The 24,137-nt window shown below is 33.9% G+C and overlaps 1 protein-coding gene and 1 pseudogene across 1 annotated transcript in view; both read right to left on the bottom strand.

Moving 5' to 3' along the window:
- Positions 1-22,588, bottom strand: part of SIPA1L2 (signal induced proliferation associated 1 like 2) — a 67,519-nt gene extending 44,931 nt beyond the window's left edge. The window contains exons 1-5 of the mRNA XM_029284888.1: positions 20,940-22,588; positions 17,038-17,171; positions 13,021-13,209; positions 10,858-11,032; positions 9,546-9,649 (exon numbers count right to left, since the gene is read on the bottom strand). Coding sequence (XP_029140721.1) covers positions 9,546-9,649; positions 10,858-11,032; positions 13,021-13,209; positions 17,038-17,171; positions 20,940-22,395 — 2,058 coding nt within the window. The 5' untranslated portion in view covers positions 22,396-22,588. The remainder of the gene's footprint in view (positions 1-9,545; positions 9,650-10,857; positions 11,033-13,020; positions 13,210-17,037; positions 17,172-20,939) is intronic.
- Positions 16,456-16,622, bottom strand: LOC114922839 (annotated as a pseudogene).
- Positions 22,589-24,137: the final 1,549 nt, after the last annotated feature.

Below are 24,137 nucleotides of genomic sequence, written 5' to 3'. Positions count from 1 at the left end.
TAAATTGTTAAATCTAAGAATAGACTGAATTCTCTTTAGTGAACTAAATTAATGCCAGTTTATCTTCCCAAAGTGAAGAATAATTGACAGTCAGATGTTGTTACTAGCCAAAGAATAAAACTTATAAATTTCATATTGGTATATGAAATGCTGATAAATCACAGAAAAAAACCAGAAAAACTCATACAATTTTCACATGCATTATTTTCACTCTGTAGCAAAAGAAGTGTTTTTCCCCAGTTTAAATCTATTTTTATAAAAAGTTGACCAATTTTTCATGCCAAATTAGCCCCATCCTAATTCCTGAGAGAAAAGAAATTCTTCCAACTCCCAACCCACTTCAAGAAAAATATAAACAAGCTATATATACACATACATACACACATACACACACACACACATACATACATACATATATTCTGATTGCGATGTTAGTAGTAAGTCAAGGAAGACAGAGAAAAATAGGAATAAGATTAAATACATATATTAAAAAATCAAACTAATGACATCCAGTGTAGCAACCAGTCTTAAAATTGATAATGAGGATATTGAAATGATGGACAGATTCTGTCTTTTAGGAATGAATATCGACAATAAAAGAACTGGCAATCAAAAAACACACCACAGACTAGTACTTGATACAGGAGCAATGAAAGTATTGGAAACAAATTACTCAGCTGCTGGATATGTACAAACCTGAAAGATCAGGATTGTGCAGATAATGATTTTTCATGTACTATTCTAAGGTCATAAAAATTGAACTTTGAAGAAGCAGGATAGAAAGAGTCTTGACATCTTTGAACTTTAGTATTAGAGGAGATTACTGAGAATACCATGGATAGCAAACAAAGCAAATACATCCTATAACTAATCAACTCAGAATTTCTCTTGAGAATGACCAGACTCAAATTATCATACTTTGGGCACATTAGGCAAAGAACTAGCTCCCGGGAGAAGTCTATCATTCCGGGAAAGGAGAAAGGAAAGATAACAACCAGAAGCAAACCTGAATGAATTCAATTACAACAGCAATGTGTGCACTACTGGAAGACCCGAAAGACCAGACTGGGGACAGACTGTCCTGTAAAAAAATCCATGTGTTTGTTAAGACTGGACACCAACCTGATGACACATAATCAATCAATCCGTCAGAATGTACTCAATTGCAGACAGCACCCATTTATATTGATATGTTCATGGAATATGTTTTCTCATGCTACATTTTTGTTTGGAAAGGCAAAGATGTGCTCAGCCTTAGCTGAAAGATCTCTGGACTAATGCCTTATTCTGTTTGAGTCATGCCCTTGAAATTTACACTCTGTTAGTGATGCCTCTAACTGTGATGCCTCACATTTACAGACATTTCTTGCACAGCCCTACTGTATATTTCCATTTAACTGGCATGATACACATTTGGTCCGAATAGCTTCAAATATAATTATTTTGGGCTAGTCACTCTCTATCAGCTCAACACACCTCACAGGATTGTCGCTGTGGGGAAAATAGGAAGAAGAAGATGTGTTAGATATGTTTGCTACTTTGAGTTATTTGTAAAAAATAATAAAGGTGAGATACAAATAAATAAATTATTAAAATAAAATGGGAATTCTCAAATTCTTAAAAATGAATGAGGTCCAAGATACTGCATGTATATATGTGTGTGCATTTAAATCAACACAACTATGGTTATCACTAAGGTAAACAAATCAGGAAAACAGACCTGTGAGTCCAAATGTAGAAGTAAATGTAAGAAAAAATAGTGGGTGTGGGTGTGGGTGTGTGGGTGTGTTCTTTTCTTTTCTTTTAAAACAAGTTTTATTAGTTTTTTCATTTTACAAACAAGTGCTTATGAATCAACGTGGTGGCAGGGCAATCAATTGTCCACAAACAAAGTCATACTCATAAAGTTCAGATTAATTCATTAAAAATCCCCTCACTTTTCCCTCTAGTAACATATTATATTCAAGTTAATATATTTCAATACAACTAAGTCAATCATAACAATCCTCAATAACCTTTCATCTAAATAGATCCATAAATCCAAATCCTGTGTTAAGCTTTACTATTTCAGTTACTATATTCCATATTTCTAATCTAAATGCATATTTAACACTTCGGGTGTCTCTCCATTACCTTTTTCCTTAACATATTCAGTAAACATTTATTAGTATCATTTCTTCTTTTTTCTTATTCTTCTTCCATTACAAAATAGCTATCATTTCTAATAAAAAAATATTAGTTCAGAAAAGAAAAGAGAAAAAAGAACAAAAAACAAAAAACAAAGACAAAGACAAAACAAAAAGAAAGAAAAAAGAAAAATACCTTTCTATTTCTATTATACTTTATAATCTATCAATCAATCCCTCAATATCTGTATCAAATTCCTTTAACCTCCTCCCAAAATTACTATATCCAGAACATATTAATACATAGACAAACATCTTGTTATTACATTCAGACCTTTAATTAATTTTTATTCAATCTAACATCTTATTTAACTGTCTTAAGNGCCTCTATATCAATGAACAAGTCACTTTTTATGCCTTGTAATATCCTTTGGATCAAACAGAAACGTCCCCTTTTCTGTTTTAGAGACCTAGCTCCTTTGTAAGTAATCCCTTGTTGTTTTAAAGAGTCAAGTCTCCACGTTTGAAACTGTTGAATAGCAGGCTCAGTTATTTCCAGCTTTGTAGTTAATAGTTGTTTATCCAAGCTACCATAGTTCTCAGTTCGTTGAGCTTGTCTGTCCATTTCTGTTGGTTCTGGAGTTGTAAGTGTTTTAGTTACAGTCCTTTTTAGTTCCTCGAAAGTCTCATCAGCATGGGTATGAAGTAAAGTGGAATCTTCTTTACCCTTAGTTGATCCTGCTTCTGTTGTTTTTTGGTCTATAGAATGCTCAGATAAAGTCTGGGGGTCAGTTTGTAAATTCAAAGCAGGATTTCTGTTTTTTATTTCCATAGTAAACTCTTTTATTTGCAGACATATTTCGTCAGTAGTTTCAGAAGGTTTTTCCAGTATGAGTTTATAGTCAAGTTGAACATAGGGTTTCTCCATTTCAGAAATAGTTAAAAACAATCTGTATCATTTAGTAGAGGCTGTGTGCAAGGAACATTTAATCAGTATCCACCCCCACCAGTACAGCTGTTAAAAATTTTTATGTTTTTCCTTTTATGATGGTCTGAAGGTCAAAGTTAGTCTCACCATCAGAAAAAGAGACAGTTGCAATTTTAACTTTTTCCACAAGGTGTCGTCAGTAAAATATAAAATCTTCTCCCAGAGACTAGAAATATCATAAACAAGATCAGAAAACACAGAAAAAGGAGAATTCTTCAAATGTAGACAAAGTCCAATAATAGATTCAATATTAAAAAAATTCCAAGACCCCCAAGTGAATAAAAAAGAATAAAAAAAGGAAAAAAAAGTCACTTTAAATTAATTCAGTCCATTTAAGCTTCTTTTTTCCACACTCACAAACGCCGCTTTCTTAGAGCAGGGAAATAATTTCAAAAGTGCTTTTTACAGGCACAAAAGAAAGAGGAGAACCAAGAGAGGGAAAGAAAAAAGTCTCACCCGGCTCAGCCACGGTAGTTCCTGTGCTTAGATGTTCTTCTGACTTCTGGTTACAGCGGCAAGGTGAACGGCCATTTTACTGGCCGGTCTTTCCACCGTTGGCCCAAAGGAGCAATCTCGGGCCATGGAAGAAGCTGCCGCTCTCCCACGGACGACAAGGACCTCCTCAGCGGTAGCTGCCCCTCCAAGGTGGCTTTTCGACCCGATTAAGGGTCTACCGGCCGCGGAGAATCAGCTGGCGAAGAGAGCAGTCTCCTCGCACAGCTGTAAGCGCCGCGATCCGGAACCAGAAGTCTCGTTTCCTTTTTTTTAATTTGATTTTTTTTCCACACATTGGTCACTTTTTATTGATTTATCTTTCCTTCCAACTTAATCTATGCAATCACTGTTAAAAAAAAACCAATATACAATATAGCACATAGATCATGTGGCATTACTTCCAAAGAAGGCAACCACCATCAACAGGAGGTTTCCATCCCTCTTTTCCTTCAATCACAACATGCACATTACTGTAGAATTTTTCAAGTAAGGAATTAATTTTAACTTGCAGGATCTCCCTAAATATAAATTCAATTATATATAAACATTGAGTATTAATACGAAAATTCACCCTGTCATTAAGGTACATCCTGTTAAGAGAATGTTAAAAAAAAAAGTACCCAATGCATTTCTGATGGATCTAAAGTAATCTACTATAGGACTTTGCCTTTCTTCTCTGGCTCAGTATCCCTCTCATCATGCTTCATTAACATTTAATTATAATATTTATTCATTTCTTTCTATTTGTTAAACTCCCCAAGAGGCATTGATCCTTAGTTCATATGCACATATATACATATCCAAATAAGCTATCTATATTTTATAAACTGGGCTAGCTTGTTTCAGATAAAGCAACAAAGTTAATTGACTAACTGATTGATTATTTTCTGGACTAACAAACCACTCCAATCAAGTAGATTGATTCTGTGCTGATTTTGTTGTATGGCATTAAAGTAAAACACCAGAGCTACATAGTAACGGATAAACCACCTTTCTTCATTCAGTTTAAAGACAGAAGTGAATAGTCATTGCGATGTAATAGCTGTAAAATTTCATGAGAAGTTAAATTATAACAAGATACAATAATGTCACATTTTTCAATCAGATCTGATCATAGTAGATATATCCCAAACACTGTATTAATCAAAGATACTGAAGCATCAGATTGATTTAATTCATTTTTAAATAAAACAAAGACAAAAAGTATGGATAATAGATTTTGATTAATCACACCTGAACAAGTGATGGGATAAAATAATTCGAGCCCTGAATTTCTATACTGTAAGACCAGGTAGGTTATTCTTTGAGAATATCTGCAATTGCACCTCAGTGGAAAAGAATTATTATTATACCATATCTAGAATCCACCTGTGGACATGTTCTACACTATTTATCTGGCAACTAGATAACAACAAGGTGTGTAAATATTATTATACTTTTATATATTAAGGCTGACTAGAGCTAGTTATCTGAGCATGCTTATCAAAACTTATGGAGAGGTATCCTTAGTATTCAAATACAATTAAAGGCACCTATATCTTCAGATATCATTATTACTTGAATTTACAAGTCCAGTAACAATGCCCACATTATTTTAATTCTAGAGAAGTTATGGGATATGCTGTGATACGACTGTTAAATTTAACAAGATAATACAAATTATAAAGACTGATTAATGTTTACTAACATTGTGAAAGGGATTGATTGCTTCTGAAAGTAAGTGTTGCAATATGCTGGAGATAAACTAAAACAAGATTTAATTTCTCTGTGGAGGAATCGAGGAACGTTTGGAAATAAAATAAAGGGAAGGAAGAAAAACCATGAGGGAAAAAAGAACAATGATATGAGTAGCTAAGGAACTACCACAATTTCAGTGACAGATGTAATTTAAATCTGGAAGATGTAAATAGAGGAAGGCTAAAGGTTATTGCCCAGTTTCAAATTCAACAAAGCTATAATAAACAACATTCAACATAAGGTAGAGCTTTTTCTTGCCGTTGCCTACAATTGGAAACAAAACCTATTTAAAATCAAAATTTGAGAACAGCTAACTAACCATTTCCAGAGGACATGTCCTTGTGCCACTGCCTGCATTTCATGGCCCACTTATAGCTTAGACTAGGGGTGTCAAACTGCTGGCCCGCAGGCCGGTTGCATCATACAGAGGCCGCACCCACCCAACCTCCAGCAATGCGAAAAAAGTCACAATATGTCGTGACTCATCACATGGCGCGGCGAGTTTGACACCCGTGGCTTAGACAATCAGAGCACAGCTTTAAATATTTGACCCTGGAAGCAGTGTTTTCCTTCTCATTCTATCTCTAGACACCAAATGCAGAAAATGTAGAGATATGTTGATGTGCATGGGACAGAAAACTTGAAATGATCTGTTCTGGATCAGCAAACTTGGATCTCTTGTTGGTACTGCCCACTTCCATCCAGTCCCTGATCACGTTTCAATGACTATCCTGACCACCTTTTGGTCAGAATCCGCTTCCTTTTTGGTCATTAGTTCCTCTCCTCACATCATGTTCTTAGCTAATTTACAGCTAATGCCCTTTCACAGCTCAAGTTCTTCAAGTCACCTATCCAGCACTGCACAAATCCTGATGAATACAAAGTGATATCCAAGAAACAGACACATATACGGTAATTCATTTAAAAAGTTCAATCAGTTAATGAAAAGAAAAAAAATAACAATTTGCAGATAATTTTGTGCAGAATCAAAATTCAATCAAGGTATTTTTGTATTTATTTATTAAATTTATCTGTTGCCCATATCATCAAAAGTAACCCTGAATTTCTGCCCTTTAGATGTTGTAAACAGCACAGATCCATTTTCATCAAGAGTAACCCTGAATTTCTGCTCTTTAGATGTTGCAAATAGCACAGATCCATTTTCGGGTGTACAGTAATAACAGGCTGCCAGCTCTAAAATGGAGGAAAATACAACAAAGCAGGTCTATTCTATGTGATATTCTTTCAACTATTTAAATAATGTTTACATATCTCCCCCAGTCACCTTTTTTTTCAGGGATAAACATAGCTAACTTCAAACTTTCTTCACTGATTTATTTTCTAGTCTCCTAATTATAGTTTTTATTGCCATTCTCTGAAACTGTTCTAATTTCTCTGGATCGTTCTTAAAATGTAGTGTCCAGAACTGGGCATAATACTCTTGGTGCATAGCCATGATTTGGAAATTATTCCTCTATTGTTATATCTAAAATTATATTTGCTATGTTTGTTCACTTATTCAATTTATAGTCTTAGATCAAATATACTTTGCCTTTTTACAGTCATATTATACTCCTGGCTCATATTCATCTCTATTTCAAGATCTTTTATTAGCACAGAAACCTCCAGTCTATTTCTATGCATTTTAATTTTTGTTTCCTAAGGAAGCTCTGCACTTATATTTGTTAAATTTCATTATGCTACTTCAAGCTAATTTAAAGTTATCTTAAAATTTAAAATTTTACATTTCTTTTCTAAGTCGTTATCTCTCTATCCAATTTTTGTTACATAAAAACCTGATATACATTATTTCCACCTGTTCATCCATGAAATATTAAAGAGTGGAGCATTCTGCATTCAGCAACATCTTACTTGATATCTCTCTTCAATTAGATGAGGAATTATTGATGAGCAGTAACTAATACTATTATTGCAGTTAGCATTTACTGTAGCATGTAAGTACAAAAACAAAATGAATATGTACGCGTGTGCCCTTTTCAGAAAACAAATGGTATTTTCTTCCTACCTTAATGGTACCCAGAATCTTTGACAGAATATTTATTGGAGTGAATGAAAAATTGAATACCATTCGATACCATTGAATACCATCATATAAGAGACCTTATAGTCCTTAGTCTTAGCAAAAGGATGGCCTTAACACTGATCTCTAACATTAAAAACAGAGCATACCTTTTGGTTGAGCAAAGCTGTAGATTTCCCGGAGTCTGGCTCTTTAGTTTTGGAAGGAAAAAAAATTAAACTGAAAGCTCACAAGTCCTCTTTCAGACCATCCCTTCTACATTACATTCTGTGTATGTTTTGGACACTTCTCAGTCCAATGATTTACAATATAATTACGGTAGATAGTTTTATTGGTTTCAAAAAAAAATATTTCTAATTCAATAGAATGCTGGGAAAGAAATGATGTAAAGGGATTCGGGACTCTGTCAATTCGCAGGAAATTTCTTTAAAACTCCTGATACTACTTTGCAGAGTCGCTTTGCAGAATGAGGTGGCTAGCATATAAATTTAATAAATAAAAATAAACTAGGAAATACATAAAATTAAATAAATAATAAAATAAAAAAATAAATAAAAAAACTGAGCAAAATGGGACAAAAATTACTATAGTGTGTGGGGTCTCCTTCCCTGCCTGCTGGTCATCCCAATTCCGTGCTTGCCCATTTACACAGACACACCGACACTCAAAGGTAAAGCAGAATGACATACAAGCACAGTTACTGTTACTCAGAATAAAATAGAGATGGCGCCTATTACCCTGCTGGTAAAGGGATGGAAAGAATTCAAGAAGCCATTTCTTGTGTGTATGTTGTGACTTTTCCTAATCTTTCCCATTGCTTTTTTCTCCAAAAAATCTCTCTCTCTCTCTCTCTCTTGTGCACTCTCTCATTTCAAAGAGGAATTTTTCATTACAGTTTTTCTTATATACCAGACTACATGTTTACAAAGCTGTTCCTTTTATTCTTAAAATACCTACATACTTTTGCTGAATACTGTTCCTCTCAAATAACTAGAAATATTCTACAGCCATAATTGCATATTCTCAGTGCTTTTTTTCTAAAAAAAAAAACAAAAAAAAACCTCACACATGTCATACAACCCGCCTTGCCTACCCTACAAGGTTCCATCCAAAAAAGGTGCCAGAATTCTGTATTGGGTGTTCTATGAGAAAAAAAGCCCTGCATATTCTAATAAATCTATCATAGTTAAAATTACTTTTAACACTTCCTCCAATCCACTCATCAACAAAAGACTAGGATTTGCAATTCTTCCAGATAACCTGGAATATATGTGTAAGAATCATTATTATTTCTATAGGTATGTAGAATTATGACCATTTCTTCTCCAAACTGCACATATCATAATATATAGAAAGTTGCATTTTAAACAGTAATCTCATTTGTGAATAGCTCTTATTCACTAGTATTAAACCCATAATCCTTGATAACATTATTTTTGAAAGATATTCTTAAAGCTCCAATCACTCTTTGTATATAAAATATTCCTGATAATCCCAAAGCACTTGCAGAGCTTTGAATTCAACACACTATAAGACCAACTAATACAGAAAATCGCAACATTACAAAATTATTAATCTGAATTCTTTAGAGTCAATGGCAAAAAAAATTAACTTCAATAAATCAGGACTGCAACGCCTCCCAAATTCTATAAAATTCCAAATACATCATTTTTAGCCACGCTTAATGTTTTATGATATTAAAAAAAACACTTAGAAATAAATATTTTCAGACATTACATTTTCTGAATAATATGCTCCAATTGTATAAGGTACAAATAGTTTAGTAAGCAATTCATGTCAAACAGTATAACAAAATATATTAAAAAATGAATCAAATGCATGACAAACTATACTATAAAATAGATGGCTAGATTTGTTTTAGAAAAAAAATATTTTCTATAACTATTTGTATCACTGAATACTGGGAATACTGTGCAATAGAAAAATCTCTCCTTTTTAATTCTTTTGTTTTTGCCTGATTTTTTAATATAAACAAAATATCACAATTATTTAGAATATTTAGATTACAATAAGTTAAATGAATCACAATTTTTATAATCTGTTCACAGCACACAATTGGACAGAAAAAAAATTACAAGCTAACTTTTTTTGTTGCTACTTAGCCAAATATTTGTACAAGATTGCAAATCAGACATACCTGTTGCCTATTACTGGGCATATATGGAAGCATAGTTGAAACATGAAACATTATTTCATAATCTTTATATGTTGTATAAAGAGAATGGGTTCCGGTTGAATCAGCTGAAAAGAAATTCCAAAAATGAATAAATATAGATATTAAAGTGCACTTTAGTGCATGTTCTTCAAGTAAATGTTATTTCCCATGCTAAACTTGTTTCATTCCATATAATGCAGGGGTCTCCAACTTTGGCAACTTTACGACTTGTAGACTTCAACTTCCAGAATTCCTCAGCTAGTCACGCTGTCTGAGGAATTCTGGAAATAGAAGTCCACAAGTTGTAAAGTTGCCAAAGTTGGAGACCCTTGATATAACCTAATTGGTATATAGCAGTGGTGGCAAACCTATGGCACCGGTGCCAGAGGCAGCACTTGGAGCCTCTCTGTGGGCACATGTACCGTTGCCCCAGCCTTGCCTCCCCGTGACCCCCTCCTCACCAGCAGCCCCCCTGGAAGAGAGTCACCCCTGAGCGTGGCCCACGCGGAGCAGCACAGCCAAGGACATGGCAGCCAGGCAGCATAGACAAGACTCTGCCCTCACACCCCATCATGCACAGTTGATGTTGCAGGGCACGGGTAGAGGGCGTGGCCGCCATGATACTGCTGGGCTGCCTGGGCAATCTGAGGTGGGCCCTGAGGTGGTAAGTGGCCTTGTGGGCAGATGGGGTGGGGGTGGAGCAGGGGTGGGGGTGGGGCAGGGGGTGGAGTGGGGGCAGGACCAGTTTTGGGGCACTCGGACTTCCCACCACAGTGCCCCTATTTATCTACTCGCATTTGCATGCTTTAAAACTGCTAGATGGGCAAGAACTGAGGCAAGGAACGGGAGTTCACCCCATTGCGTGGTGCTTGGGTCTCAAACCCAGGCTGTCAGATTTCCAGCTGACAAGCTCAGTGTATTTAACCTCTGAGCCACTGCACCCCCTCTGGTAAAAATAACCTGCTCTTAATTAAATACAAACCCTTTGAAACAAGGTCCACAGACACCAGCCCCTCACAAAATCTATCAGTTATATAGTAGGAGCAATATTCCTACTTCCCCCTTTTTTGCTTTATGATTTAAGGTTGCTCCTCACAAAACAATTGGCACCTATAATGACAGACCACAAAGTGAGATGGAAGCATTTAAGTCCAAAGGGATGGTTGCAGGGTATTATGAACAGCCTCTTCTACAGAAGAAAAAACACGGAATTTACAGGTACTACTTTAGCAAAAATATTGCAATCTTTCATTACCATCTTTATATTTTATTGCATTTTGTCATTGCCACTTACTTTTGTTATCTAATTGTGCTCGGTATTTACTGAAACCTTTGAGTCGTACTCTTTGACCTAGAAGGTCAAGGAATTCTTCAAAAACAGGACCTGCTGTCTCATTGTTATACATCTCTTCCTCAGTGCTCTGGCCTGCTTTGCAATATAAGATTCCAATCTTGTGCTGAAAACTTAGCTGAAATTAGGAAAAAAAAGTCAGCATCCAAAAAAGTCTTCCACCCAATCCACTTTTTCATCATATTAAAAAAAAATGTATATGGTTTGTGTGTGTAAAACATTTTTAAATATTAAAAGGGTAAATATGATGTTTTATGTACTAAACTATGAAGTACTGGATAATCGCAGCATTTTATACTTTTTGGATGACCGCAGCAAGCCCAATGTTGCAAATTAACTTTGAAAGACTTTTCCATTTACAATACAAGTTGTCCATCAGAACTTAATATCATATTATCCAGAATTTTCATTATGAACATGCATAGAAAAGATTAGTTATTTGAGCTTTCCAGTTTTGATTGAAACCAAATGAAAGATTCTTCTCTCTAGTCCCAGCATAATGATCTGTGGATTATTTTATAAACAAAGATCCTCATTCCCTAAGAAAAGTATGTGGGGAGGTTTTTTGCCAGGAAATATGTCCATGCCTAGAGAAAAAAATTGCAATGATACACAACTACACAGCTGTAGATGCCTGGGGCAATACTCTTAGTTGGTATGGAAATGAAATGTGGTAATGGAATAGATCTGCCAAGCAAATAACTTACTTTTACCAGAATGCAACTTATGAATCTGATATAAGATCATCTGGTTAAATGAACATGCAATGTGTTTATTGTAGGTAGCTATTTGTAAATAAAGTAATATACGAATAGAATACACTTTATATAAAAGATGCTATCACTGAAAACTTCAAAGAATATAATGACTCTAAAAATGTATGACAAGGGTATTTTTTTTCATTTATTCGCTAGTTAAATTCCTACTATTTGATACATTCCTTGTTGTACTAATAATTATTTTCTATTTTCCTAGCTATTTGAAAAATATTGGGGGGAAAAATTTCCTCTCACTTAAGAATAATTTTCTGTATTATCAAATTCATTGTGCTTAGTTCTGATAGTCATCAGATCTTAAAGCATATATAAACTACTATCAGTAGAAAAAATAATTATTTTCTTGACATCACAATAAGGGGTTGGATTAGATGACCTCCAAGGTCCGTTCCAACTATTATTATTATTATTATTATTATTATTATTATTATTATTATTATTATTATTATTATTATTATTATTATTATTATTATTATTACTTCCTCCTTATTCTTATTAATTTGTCACCATTGTATGATTCCAATGTTCATACATTAGTTCTTTTATGAGCATATTAACTACATTCAATTTTAACTAAACTTAAATGGAGTTAAATCAAATGTAATTTTATTCTGGCCTTAAAATCACAGCAAAATACCTCAGCCTGGAAAAAGATATGTCCTTCTTTATACATGAGCATCTTTACAAAATTGATATCATTTAGATGGCTAAATAAATGTTCTACCAATGAACAAAGATAATTAAAACAGTAGAGTTTCATTTTTTCCATATATATATACTGTATATACATACACATACATACACACACATTATTTATATACAGTTTACTTCAAATAAATAAATATGCCTTTTAATGTTGCAGAAAGTCAGATTTGCTGCATTAAACCAGATAATCTCACCTTTATTCACTCTGAATTTAAAGTATATATTCATTTCATTGCTCATGCAGTGTTAACTTGTTAGATAGTCCCAATTAAGAATTTCAGTTGTTTGAGCCATCAAATTTCCCACATCAGTAGGAAGATTAGTATTGTGAATAAAATGTGCTAATTATAATTAGAAAAGGAAAATTGGAAAAGGTGAAAGACTAGCAAGACAATAATTTTCTCCTTTTATGTAATTTGATGCTCTTAACACAATACTTTTTGAATCTGCTTGCATGACTATTAATGCAAAAATCCTCTTTCTACTCTGTTATTTAATCTAAGAGAAGTCATCGCAATGAAAATCTTTGGTTCCTCAAACAGGTAAGATCAAATTCTCAAATCTCAATTTATGAAAAGGAAATAACACATTGGTATACTAATGTTAAAAAAAACCCAATATCTACCCCTTGTTCATCCAGCTTAAGCAGCTGTTCAGGCACTTTGGGTGAGTTGGAAGCTTGTCTCAGGCACTGAATATTCAGTTCTGGTATTACATATCCCAGTACTTCCTTAAGAGGTAAGCCTCGTGCTGTGCCGTGTCTAGCAGTAGAGGGAATGGCATCTTCTAAAATGGCTCCTCGCAGTGTTGTAAGCTGTAATAACAAAAAAAAAATTCAATATGTTTAATATTAATTCAGTCTTCAGCAACTAACAATGTGGACACACTGATGCTTAATTCATGATGTGAAACCAGTTCAAATCAGTGGCATTTGTAGGGGACCAAAACCAGCAAAATGGCGACCATGGTATTGTGATAGCAACCCCAGTCCTTTGTGCATGTGTGCAAAGTCAGTCCACATTCAAAATTGCGTATCTTAACCTCCACCCATCCCTCTTAACAATAGCAATAGCACTTATATACCACTCCATAGTGCTTTACAGTCCTCTCTAAGCAGTTCACAGAGTCAGCAAATTGCCCCCAACAATCTGGGTCCTCAGAAGGATGGAAGACTGAGACAACCTTAAGCCAGTCAGGATCGAACATCTGGCTGTAGGCAGAGTTTGCCTGCAATACTGCATTCTAATCACTGCGCCACCATGGCTCCTTGGCAGAAAGCCATTGATATTAGGAGTTGTGGTTAAAATCTGGAGGACCAGAAACTTTCCACTCCATTTTAAATAAATTGCATAAATTTTATCAGCAAACTTTCTGCAGAGGCCTGCTTGAAAATTTATCTCTCTGATATGGCCTGAAATTCAAATTTATGTAATTTCCAAAGTGAGACAGGGCAAAAGAGAATCTATTAATAAAGAGATTCCAGAACTTTTGTTTGCATTGCACTACAATTGCTTATAGTTATGGTGTGTGACACTTTTGGATTAACAATCAAGAGATTATTCAAAGAATTAAATTCTTGATCTCCAACCTCCTAGATGAAAATGATTAAAATTTTAATTTCCAAGTCTTCCCTGCAATATTTCTGCCTCAATATCCTTTGTCTTTCATGATATGTACTTGGATTCAACAGTGGTATTGCCAATGAATTTATATGAGACAAGCAGATAGGATCTATTGGATCAATTAGTTTGTCTCACTCTCTCAAACATGTGTGTTATATAAAATATAGAGTGAGTTAATGATTATACAGATTCAAAGGTACATATTTTTGAAATTCTTCAAGTCTTGAAGCATAACAGTATTTTGCTACAAGATCTATACTTTGACTTGTTGCAGGATATGGTGTAGAGAATAAGCAGGATCTTCTATGGAGAGCTTTGTGGAATAAAGGAGGTAGATAAAATTTTATTTTCTTTAAACCCATGTATAAACCACTGCAATCATTAAGAAAATTGTGGTGCTATACTATCACTTAAGAAGTCCAAGAGGAATCTTGATGGTAATTGGGGCCTCATAAGAACATAAGAAATGCTCTGTTAATTCACACTGGCTGGTGATGGACAATAGTCAATTAGATTCATTCAACAAGTTCAGACATGAACAAGAAGATAACAGATCTTCCTAGAAGCTAGTAGTTAAGCTTGCTACTTTCATTCAGATGGTTGTAAACAGATATGAACATTGGTATCCTCCATGGATTTGTCCAGACTGATGTATTATTTTCAAGACAGGGAACTGTATAGTTTAACTATTATTTGTATAATATCCAAAATCAAATTCTTTTATGAGGTCTGGATCTCTCTGCATTTGCTTCAATAGATGACTCTATTGAAAAGAGCAATTTTTTGTCCAAATTTCCCTACCAAGTAGGGCTTTGGGAGAGTTATGTCTAACTTCTAAGAATGATCTGTTAGGGAAGTAGTTATGATAATGGTGGGTGAGTGGGGCTGGCACAAGAAAGCTTCATTCTGATACCTAAAAGAAGAGCAGTTGGAAAGGACAGAATAAATAACTACACTCAGCTTAGAAGTTGACCGGTTCATCTCCAGAATGAAAAATAATTCTCTGTAAGGTCTAATGTTGCCAACCTTGATTTTATTTCATTTCACTTTTCNTGATGTTTTCCTAGAAATATATCTCTGTGTAATAGCAGGCATACTTACTCAGGACCCTACATTATATTTTACAAAGACTCTTCATGAGGCCTATGATAAATCTGAAATTTTCAATAGCCACATTTAAAAAGCAAATCTTACTTTTTAAGAAATGCATACAGTTTAAGAAAAGTGATATTTCAAATACCCTTCCTTTTAACTTTAATAAAACACCCAGTTCCATTTTTAAACTCCATAAATAAATTGATATTAAACAACATTGTATTTAAAAATAGAAATTGGCATCCTTCACTTACTTCCCTCTCTTAATTTTTTCCAAATCAGTTCTTCTTCCAAATGCTCTTCCCAAGTCTGTTTATAGTTCTATAATCCTCTTTACAGTTATATTTAGTTTCTGCATATTTGCTGATTCTATTTTCTCCATCTGTTTGTGTTTGGAAAATGTTAACTATTCCCTACAGCTCTTTCACTTAGTTGCTAAAATTGAGGAAAAAAACTAATTTCTGAATTAAGAACTACTAGGTTCTAGTATGTTTTGGTACTTTAAGAACCATTACATTCCATCTATGAATTTATTCTCAAAATATTTAAACATACTATTGTGGGAAAAGTCCAAATAAGTGCTATTAAAATCAGGGTAATTTTCCAAGTAAGATGTATATACATGCATATATGATTGCATTATAAAGTGTAACTAACACTCCACTAAAGTATGAAAACCTGAAATTAGTAGAAACATCTCATGCACAACAGTACATAAAGTGACTTACTTCTTTATTCAATTGTATTTGAATGGTAAAAGATAATAATAAAAGCTGAGTACAGAAGATCAGTATTAAATGAGCAAATTGCATGACAAGGAATAGAATGAACAAGGCCATTATTATCTTGCATACTAAACTGTGCAATGAAAACTGATGTGATGAAATATGTTGTTAAGAGCACTCCCACATGGAGATGCACATATGTACATTTGTCTCTGCATTCTAAAATATTCAAATAATGTGTATCAGATACGTTTATTTGAAAGATAATTAATTAGAGTTCATTTGCTTTCACTGAGTTGTTTATGACAGCAGTTCTCCATATCCTGCCTTCTATAGGTATCTCCAAAGTGTGGACAGATAGGAGTCCATTATCTACATTATCTACATTTATGTTCAGAAGCCTAACCTGAGCAGAAAAGATTATTCAGAATGCTAAGGCGTTGCCCTAATCGTTTGAAAGAAAAAACCTGCATCATACTTAAAAGCAGCAAAAAAAATTTAAAAAATCTTACCCATCTGCTCAAAATGCAAAAATACAAAATACACAATACAAAATACAAAACAAGATGTAGCAAACATGGATGGTTCCTTTACACTAAAATACCAAGCAAGCAAGCAAGCAAATATATATATATATATTTGGAGTGGACGGAGCAAGCCCCCACTCCATCTCCCTGCTCCAAAAATCCATTCAATACGTAGTCCTCAAATAGAGGACACACCAGATACCAAACTGATAAGAACAGATACTACACTTGATCTTAGCCAAAAGACCGAGAAACGATAAGCAAGAAAATATTTTATGGTTTTATCTGAAACAGCTGCATTCCTCAGATCTTTTGACAGTTAAACATACAATTTAATTAATAAACCTGGACTGGCATCTTTTCCAAATGAGGGTTTCACTTTGATTAATCTATGAAATAAGCATGAAAGCATGTTAATAGAATACTATGTTTGTACACAGATTAGTATTTCCAACCATCCTTGGGAACTAATGTGCAGAAAGACAAGGTAAAGCCAATGTAATGATACTTTCTCCAGCCATCATAGATCATGGCTGTTGGAACAATTCAGAGAACCTATTTAATTCATCCAGTTATTTACATGTGGGAATATAAAGTAAATACGCAATAAAAAGTTCCATAAAAATCTGTTTCTCTTTTACATCTCAATTCTGAAGCACTGTGGAAAGCCTACCTCACTTGTTCTGAACACTATACGATGGTTGAATTGTGAACCGTCTTTTTCTTTTCCTTCTTCAAACTTCTCCCTTCGGATGCTAACTGCTACAGGTCCTAAATGTTCATCTATTCCAAAGTAGTTTTGATGTTCTGTAATGTATAAATAGATAAAATAATAATGAAACATTAGTCTGACAGATCCCTCTTTATATCACAAATGAAAATCACTGGTTGATATTAGATTATCCTTCCTTATGCTCTTCTATTACTAACACCAACTTTATTTTTATGACAAATTTTATACCTAAAAGCATGATTTGAGAACATCTACACAATACTATTTTCAGCTAAATAAACAAATTAATGACTAAGATCATATTTTTGCCTGATATTCTTAATTTAGATATAACAATAATCTATATTATTCTAAAATCAGTTAAACTTGTATTGGGAAATACCCCCTTTTAAAAAAAAAAAGAAAAAAAGAAAAGATATTATCTTCAATTCACAATAGGCAAAATTCAATACATGTAAACATATTTTAAATGTCATTAACTTCAACAGTATAAGAATTAATTATCCACAAGAAGCCAATACTATTAAAATGTGCTTCTTGGATTGTATCTACAATTTAGAAGATAGATTTTTACATGTATTCTTCATTAATACTTGATGCAAGTGTATTATTAAAGGGTATTAAAGCATATCAAATATGCTTCACGATTAACAATTTGCTTATCAACATCATACAAAACAAGGTAATCACTGACAGTAGGATACACAACCTCATCTAGTAGTCTCCCAATGTAAATTCCTAATGTGATTTAGCCAACGGCTAGATGGCTGAGCATGATAGGAGCTGAAGCTCAAAAAACTTGAAAGTCATCATGATGGAGAACCATGGCACTATATGTTTAGGATCAGGAGATTGTTAGTTTTGTTATTGAACCTGTAGCTTCTCACTTCTAAATTTGCTGATGTTGGGAGTGTGTGATGGAATGTAGTCATTTGGATTCCCAGGAGAAAGGAGGTGCATTCCAGAGAAAGAAAAAACGGCTCAATTTAGATAGTTTATGTGAGAGAAAGAGAGTGAAAGATCCCCTCCATAATAGTTTTCAGAATATATGCTTGATAGTAGAGTGCTTCAGTTTGGCAAGATTCTTCTTTAGGTATGGAACAATAAAGAAATTTACTTGGAAGAATCAACATTTTGACCTATTTTTTTATGGTTTTGTGACCCTGATGTCAAACTGTTGATCTTTCAAAGGACTTGAAGATACGTTTTTTCCCACAGGCCAATGTGGACAGGATATTAGAAAAGCCAGCATTATATATGCTAGAAAAATGTTTTAAGGGGAATTCAATTATTTTTTTATTGGTTTTCCTTTGTTTATTTTTTTTGTCATTTTATTCATCACATTACATTAGTTGATTTATATTAATTAAGGCAGGCAACCATAAAAATCTGTTTAATGACTAACATAAACAAATACAGCACCTCTTTTGGAAGCTTTGCAAAGTTAATTGTTATGCAATTTATTCTAGGAATAATTCTTCTCATTATACTGTATAAGGCTAATGAAAATTATGCCAACTTATAAAAATCCATTTAGTGTTATGATTCAACAGGGCTTTGACTTCCAGATTCCAAGATTATATAAAACTGGAGCCCACTGATTCAAAGTTTGATATGAGTGCACTAAAACATAATTGTTCTCTACAGGAATTCTCCCTCTCTCCCTCAGTTACTCATTCAACCCATTAACGTAGATATGCAGGGAAGAAACAAAATCTTTTTTTGTAAACTCTATCATTCTCTCAACTCCAAGCATGTTCTCCCACCTTTTAAAAAAATATCCTCACTGATCCCTTCTCCATTCATAATAATTTGTCTATATTCTTTATTCCAGGAAGAAATTGTGAGAGTTTTCTATCGAAGGGGGGAACTGCTCTGTCAAAGGGGGGGAACTGTTCACACCATGAAATTCCTCTTGGAAGTTAGAATATTCATTTTCTACAAAAATGCCAGGTTTTACCCATATGATACACTGTCACATAATCACAGTGCCTATTTTCTCCACATAAGTAAATGTCTAACTTTCAATACTAAAAAGTATGCATCTGAACACAATTGCAATATTGGGAATCAACATGCCTGTTTATTTAATAATGTTTCAGTTAAAATAATGTTAAGAATCTTTACATATTTGGAAAACAAAACTATTTTCCAAAAATTACTTCTGCAGTCAGAAGAGTTTCTTTCTGAAGATAGACTTAAATTGATTTCATAATGTTTCTAGTCACACATTCAAACATAGGACATAAGACAAAATATTTTACAAAATTAATAAACTTGAAAAGTAGTGCACATGTTTTATGTATCACTGGGTACGTAATATAAATTAAAAACAGATACTAAAAGTATGGCCCCAAACAAGTACAATGTCAAGAAAAAGAAGAAATTGATGTGACTGTTCAAAAAGCTTGCAATGATCTGAGAATAATAATAAAAAAGGACACATACTATTGTGGAAGGAGGGACAGGTTACTAAATAGTCACTTAGGTGAAATGGGTAGTAAAGAAATTGGATGGATGGATGGATGGATGGATGGATGGATGGATGGATGGATGGATGGATGAGAAAATTGAGACTGGAAAGCTAAAGCTCAGAAAGCTGTTAAAGTAAACAATATGGACATATTTAAATATGTTCAAATAAAAAAGAAAAAGATTAATACAACAGCTGCTCAGCGAAATTGTAAAATACTACCAGGTAACAGGGGAAAAAGCAAAACTATTTGGCTTCACCTTCTCCAACAAGAGCCTTGTGTTCTGCTAGTAATTGTGACTAGCAAGTTGCAACTTGAGGATGATCAAAACATGGTAAATTGGCTTTTGCAAAGTGGCACTACTTCATTTCACAGAGTTACCTCAAGCCTAATCATAGAAGCAATTCAATTCAAGGCAGCAAATTGGAAAGCATTCTACTTCAGTGTCACTAATAAAAGTATCAAGACAGGCCACTTTATTTCAACCAGGTATTTTGCTTTGTGGAGAACAGCTGAAATATCAGATGGATGAAGGAGGTAAAAAAACTAAAATATAGTACTCAAAATCTGGAAAATTCTAGACAAAATCATTAAATTATTTGGAAACAATGCAGTAACTGCTAAAAATCACCACAGATGGACCAAGAATAAATAATGATTACCCTTATCTCATTTTTTAAACTGGTAAACTTTGTTAATGGTCTGTGAAAATGCAGTAGACACAATATATGTCTATTTGCATGTTGAAAAGACTGTAGCTATTAGATTAGCAAACTAATTAAAACAGCCCTGCCATTAGATGGTTTCAGAACTGGTTTGAAAACCACGTTCCAGCAATGCTCGTCAACAAAATTAACTAATTTGGCAATAGTATATATGAAAAGGTTTTGGGATTTTTAATTGATCAGAAATTAAATATTATTCAGCAGCATAAAATTGCCAGAAAATAGATAACAATAATTTAGGTAATATTTTTTCTAAATTGGTTAAACTTGACTTCAATTATTTTGCCGAGCTTTTGGCACCAAAATTAAAAGGGAACTAAGCATTATCAGCCCTGAGAAGATTAAGTGGGGATATCACAGAATTTTTTAAATTCCTGAATTTCACAAAGAAAGTCAAGATATATCCATCTTCTTTGAAATAGTATGGCTTATAGTCTAAAGAACATTGCTGATGTCATATTTACTTTTTAAAAATAATTCTAATTATGGTTTTCTGTAATAACCACAAAGAACAAAACTAGACAAAAGTCCAACTCCAACAAAGCAATACGCATTTTCAGTCACTAAATGAGTTTATTTAAAAGGAACATAAAATCCTAGCACTAACACTTCGAAAGTAAAGATGCTAAAGAAAATCACTCACCTTTTCCATAGAAGAACTTCCTGTAATAATAGGCACCGAGGTCAATGTGCTCTATGACATAACGCTTTACTTTCTCTCTGTGGATTGGTTGATTTTCCCGTGGTACTTCTAAGACAGAAACACCGGCATTGGTGCAATGTGAACTTAGGGAAGATTCAAAAGAGCAATTGTCTCCTGAAGAAAAAGATGCTGAATTGGCTCTAGAGAGTGCGATCCTCCTATCACCTTCCCCACCAGTTTCATTCCTGAAATAAGGACAATTCAGTACTAAATCATTACTCTTCCCATCACCTTCATCGGCATCTAAATTTTCCTTTGAATTTAGGTCCTCTTTACTTCCCAAAGGAGATTCACAGCTCCCAATCTGACTTGCTGCCATTGAAGTTTGTGATGCAGCTGATGCCCCGGTGGTTATATTCTTTCTTTTGCCCACATTAATTTTAGTAGCCATTGCTTCATTTATGTTAAACAGAATACTCTGAACATCATAGTGTGCAAAGCACTTTTGACAATTCCAAGGATGAACATTCCTCTCAAATCTACTATCCTCTAATTCAGATACGAATTTTAGTGCTTCGTGTTCACTTTTAGCAGTTCTCAGTTTTTTAAAAAGAGATGTTTCTACTGATTCTGATTTTAATCTCCATTTGAAAGATTTTTCCTGATCTCTACCAATAAGCAAGGTACTATCCATATAGTCCAGTCCAGAAATTCTGACAAATTCTCCTCTTGAAATCTGAGTTGCAGCATGGAGACTTGGAGAAATTGTGGAGTCACAGTGGAAAAATTCAGGAAGTCCGAACGGTGCATGTATTTTATGCTCAACATTCTCTACTGTATAGCCACGAAGCATTGCAAAAAAGTTCTCTCCACACAAGCCTTGTCTGTCAATTGATGAAGTACTTCCGTATTCCCGATGAAGAGCTGCTCCTGTATTTGGGTTCACAGCATTCTGGTCCAGAACATCCTCAGTGTCAATGTCACTGATTGTAACATCACTATTACTTCGTTGCCTTATAGGATGAAGTCCCCTATGTGGAGAATGGATAAAAATGTCTCCTAGAGCATACTTGGCTCCTGCAAATTCCAAATCAAGCTGCTCCTTTTGCTGTCCTTCATCCTGATCCCCATTTACTAATCCTCCACTCTCACTTTGAGGCCTATCTTCCCAGGCAGCATTAGGTAGTTCCTTGACACACTCTTTCTTAGGTGGCCATTCAGATACTCTGGCTCGGACTCCCATTTTAGGCACAGCAGGGGTACCATTGGCTGAGTTAATATTTTCACTTTTGTTGCTGGTATTTAGAGATATAGGAGGACCCATATTATCATTCAAAGCCTTAAATTTTCTGGCAAAGTAATCATCTGATTGCATAATTCTTACAGATTCCCTGTATTTTGAGGAACCTCTGCTAGGCTTGTGCTTTTCTTCTTGTAAAGATTTCTTATCACACATATCCAAAGAACTTTATGTTTTATCTTCAAGACCAGTGGTGTTGCTGTAACATTTCCATTATAAATAAAATAAGAATATATCTCAAATTTGATCCTGTTGCTGTTTCAGACGATAGTCTTACGTAATTCATTTCTCATTCTTCATATATTTTGATCAAGAATGAACCTGGAGTTGATTCACATTTACTCCATGTACCTGTCCATATTAAAAAAAGAAAGAAAATAAATTTACATATATTTTGGGGAAAAAATACATTGAAAATATATATTTACAAATATACTACCACCTAAAATTGTAAATAAATAATTAAATTTAAATAACTGTAAATAATTAAATTAAATTCAGCCTGTTCTGTTATTGCTAGGTGTAAATACAGTAGTAGGCAGTTTCATAAAACTACTGAGGCAATTGTGAATATCCAATTATTTCCTGCTCTCTGTAAAGGCTCCTCTTCTATGGTACAGCTTAGCCATCCAAGCAAGGATATTCTAAAGTTGTAAAGGCATGGCTTCTTTATAGAGAACTTATGGAGATTGTTTCTAGAGCCTTCAATATTAGATTTAATATTTAATAACTATTAAAATGAATATTTAATATTTACACTGTTTGTTATATTCACACTGTTTATAATATACCGTATAATTATTGTACTTTATTATCTTAATTGGAAATTACCTAGAGTTAAAGTTAGACTAAGGAAAATAAAATAATTCTGCCACAGAATCCCCTGGGAATGAATGTTGGCAGTCTGTTCCTACCAATCTTCATTGCAATATTAAATGATTAGCTAGCATTAGCTTTTCTGATCACAAGAACCTCCACATTTTTAAAAGATCTGTTACTGAAACCTGAATACGGATTATAGTTACTTACATGCTTACATTTCTAAAAATATCTCAGACCAGACAATATTACATTTCCAAGTTGAATCAAATTATGTATTAAAGAATGATAGCAGATTTATTTGCATTTTTAAAAAGATTTTATGTTACAAAACTTAAGGGGAGACACGTACAAAGTAGAAATGTGCAAACCAGCCAATCCTGATTCTGATCTTTAATTCCAATGTAAAATCTAATTTAATTTGGATGTCTGGATTGAGGAATCACTTCTGAATCAATTTTGATTAAAATATTTTCTGCACATTTATGAAAACCATATAAATCATCAGAGGGATCTGATCTGAGAACTGGAATAGATTTGTTAACTTTATGCAAAAAGTGATTCCATTAACAGATTTGATTAAATTACCATGTAACAGACTGTCAAAACTAAAGCTTCTTCCAGGCCCTAATATAAAGGTTCTGATATTTGCAAACATACTTAAGAAATGATCTATATTTTCTTTTAAAAGGTATAAAATCCATGGGTCAAAATAATGCTCTACTAATATTTAGTAAAGCGGACAGGGTTTTTACCGATACACCCACAATAAGAAATGTTAAGAGCATATTAAATATACAAAACTAATCTAGAACTCTGATACCTCTTTAAATATGAATGAGCAGTGTCAGACATATGAATTTATTTTGCAGAAATGATAGAATCCAATGAGTGTTTTGATCTGGTTCCGTCATCAGAGTCTGATAGACCATGATTTAATCAGATCATAAACAAGACAATCATTTGAACTCTCCTTCCTCCCATACCACATGCTGTTTTAGTGTCCATGGACTCTGAGGAAGTAGATAGAGAGCTGTCCAAACTGTTCCCTGCCACTTGTGGGCTTGATCCATCCTTTT

The sequence above is a fragment of the Protobothrops mucrosquamatus genome, unplaced genomic scaffold (assembly GCF_001527695.2).
Source record: "Protobothrops mucrosquamatus isolate PMUCROS unplaced genomic scaffold, P.Mucros_1.0 scaffold1068, whole genome shotgun sequence".
Lineage (NCBI taxonomy): Eukaryota > Metazoa > Chordata > Lepidosauria > Squamata > Viperidae > Protobothrops > Protobothrops mucrosquamatus.
This window is presented reverse-complemented; position numbering and strand designations above follow the sequence as displayed.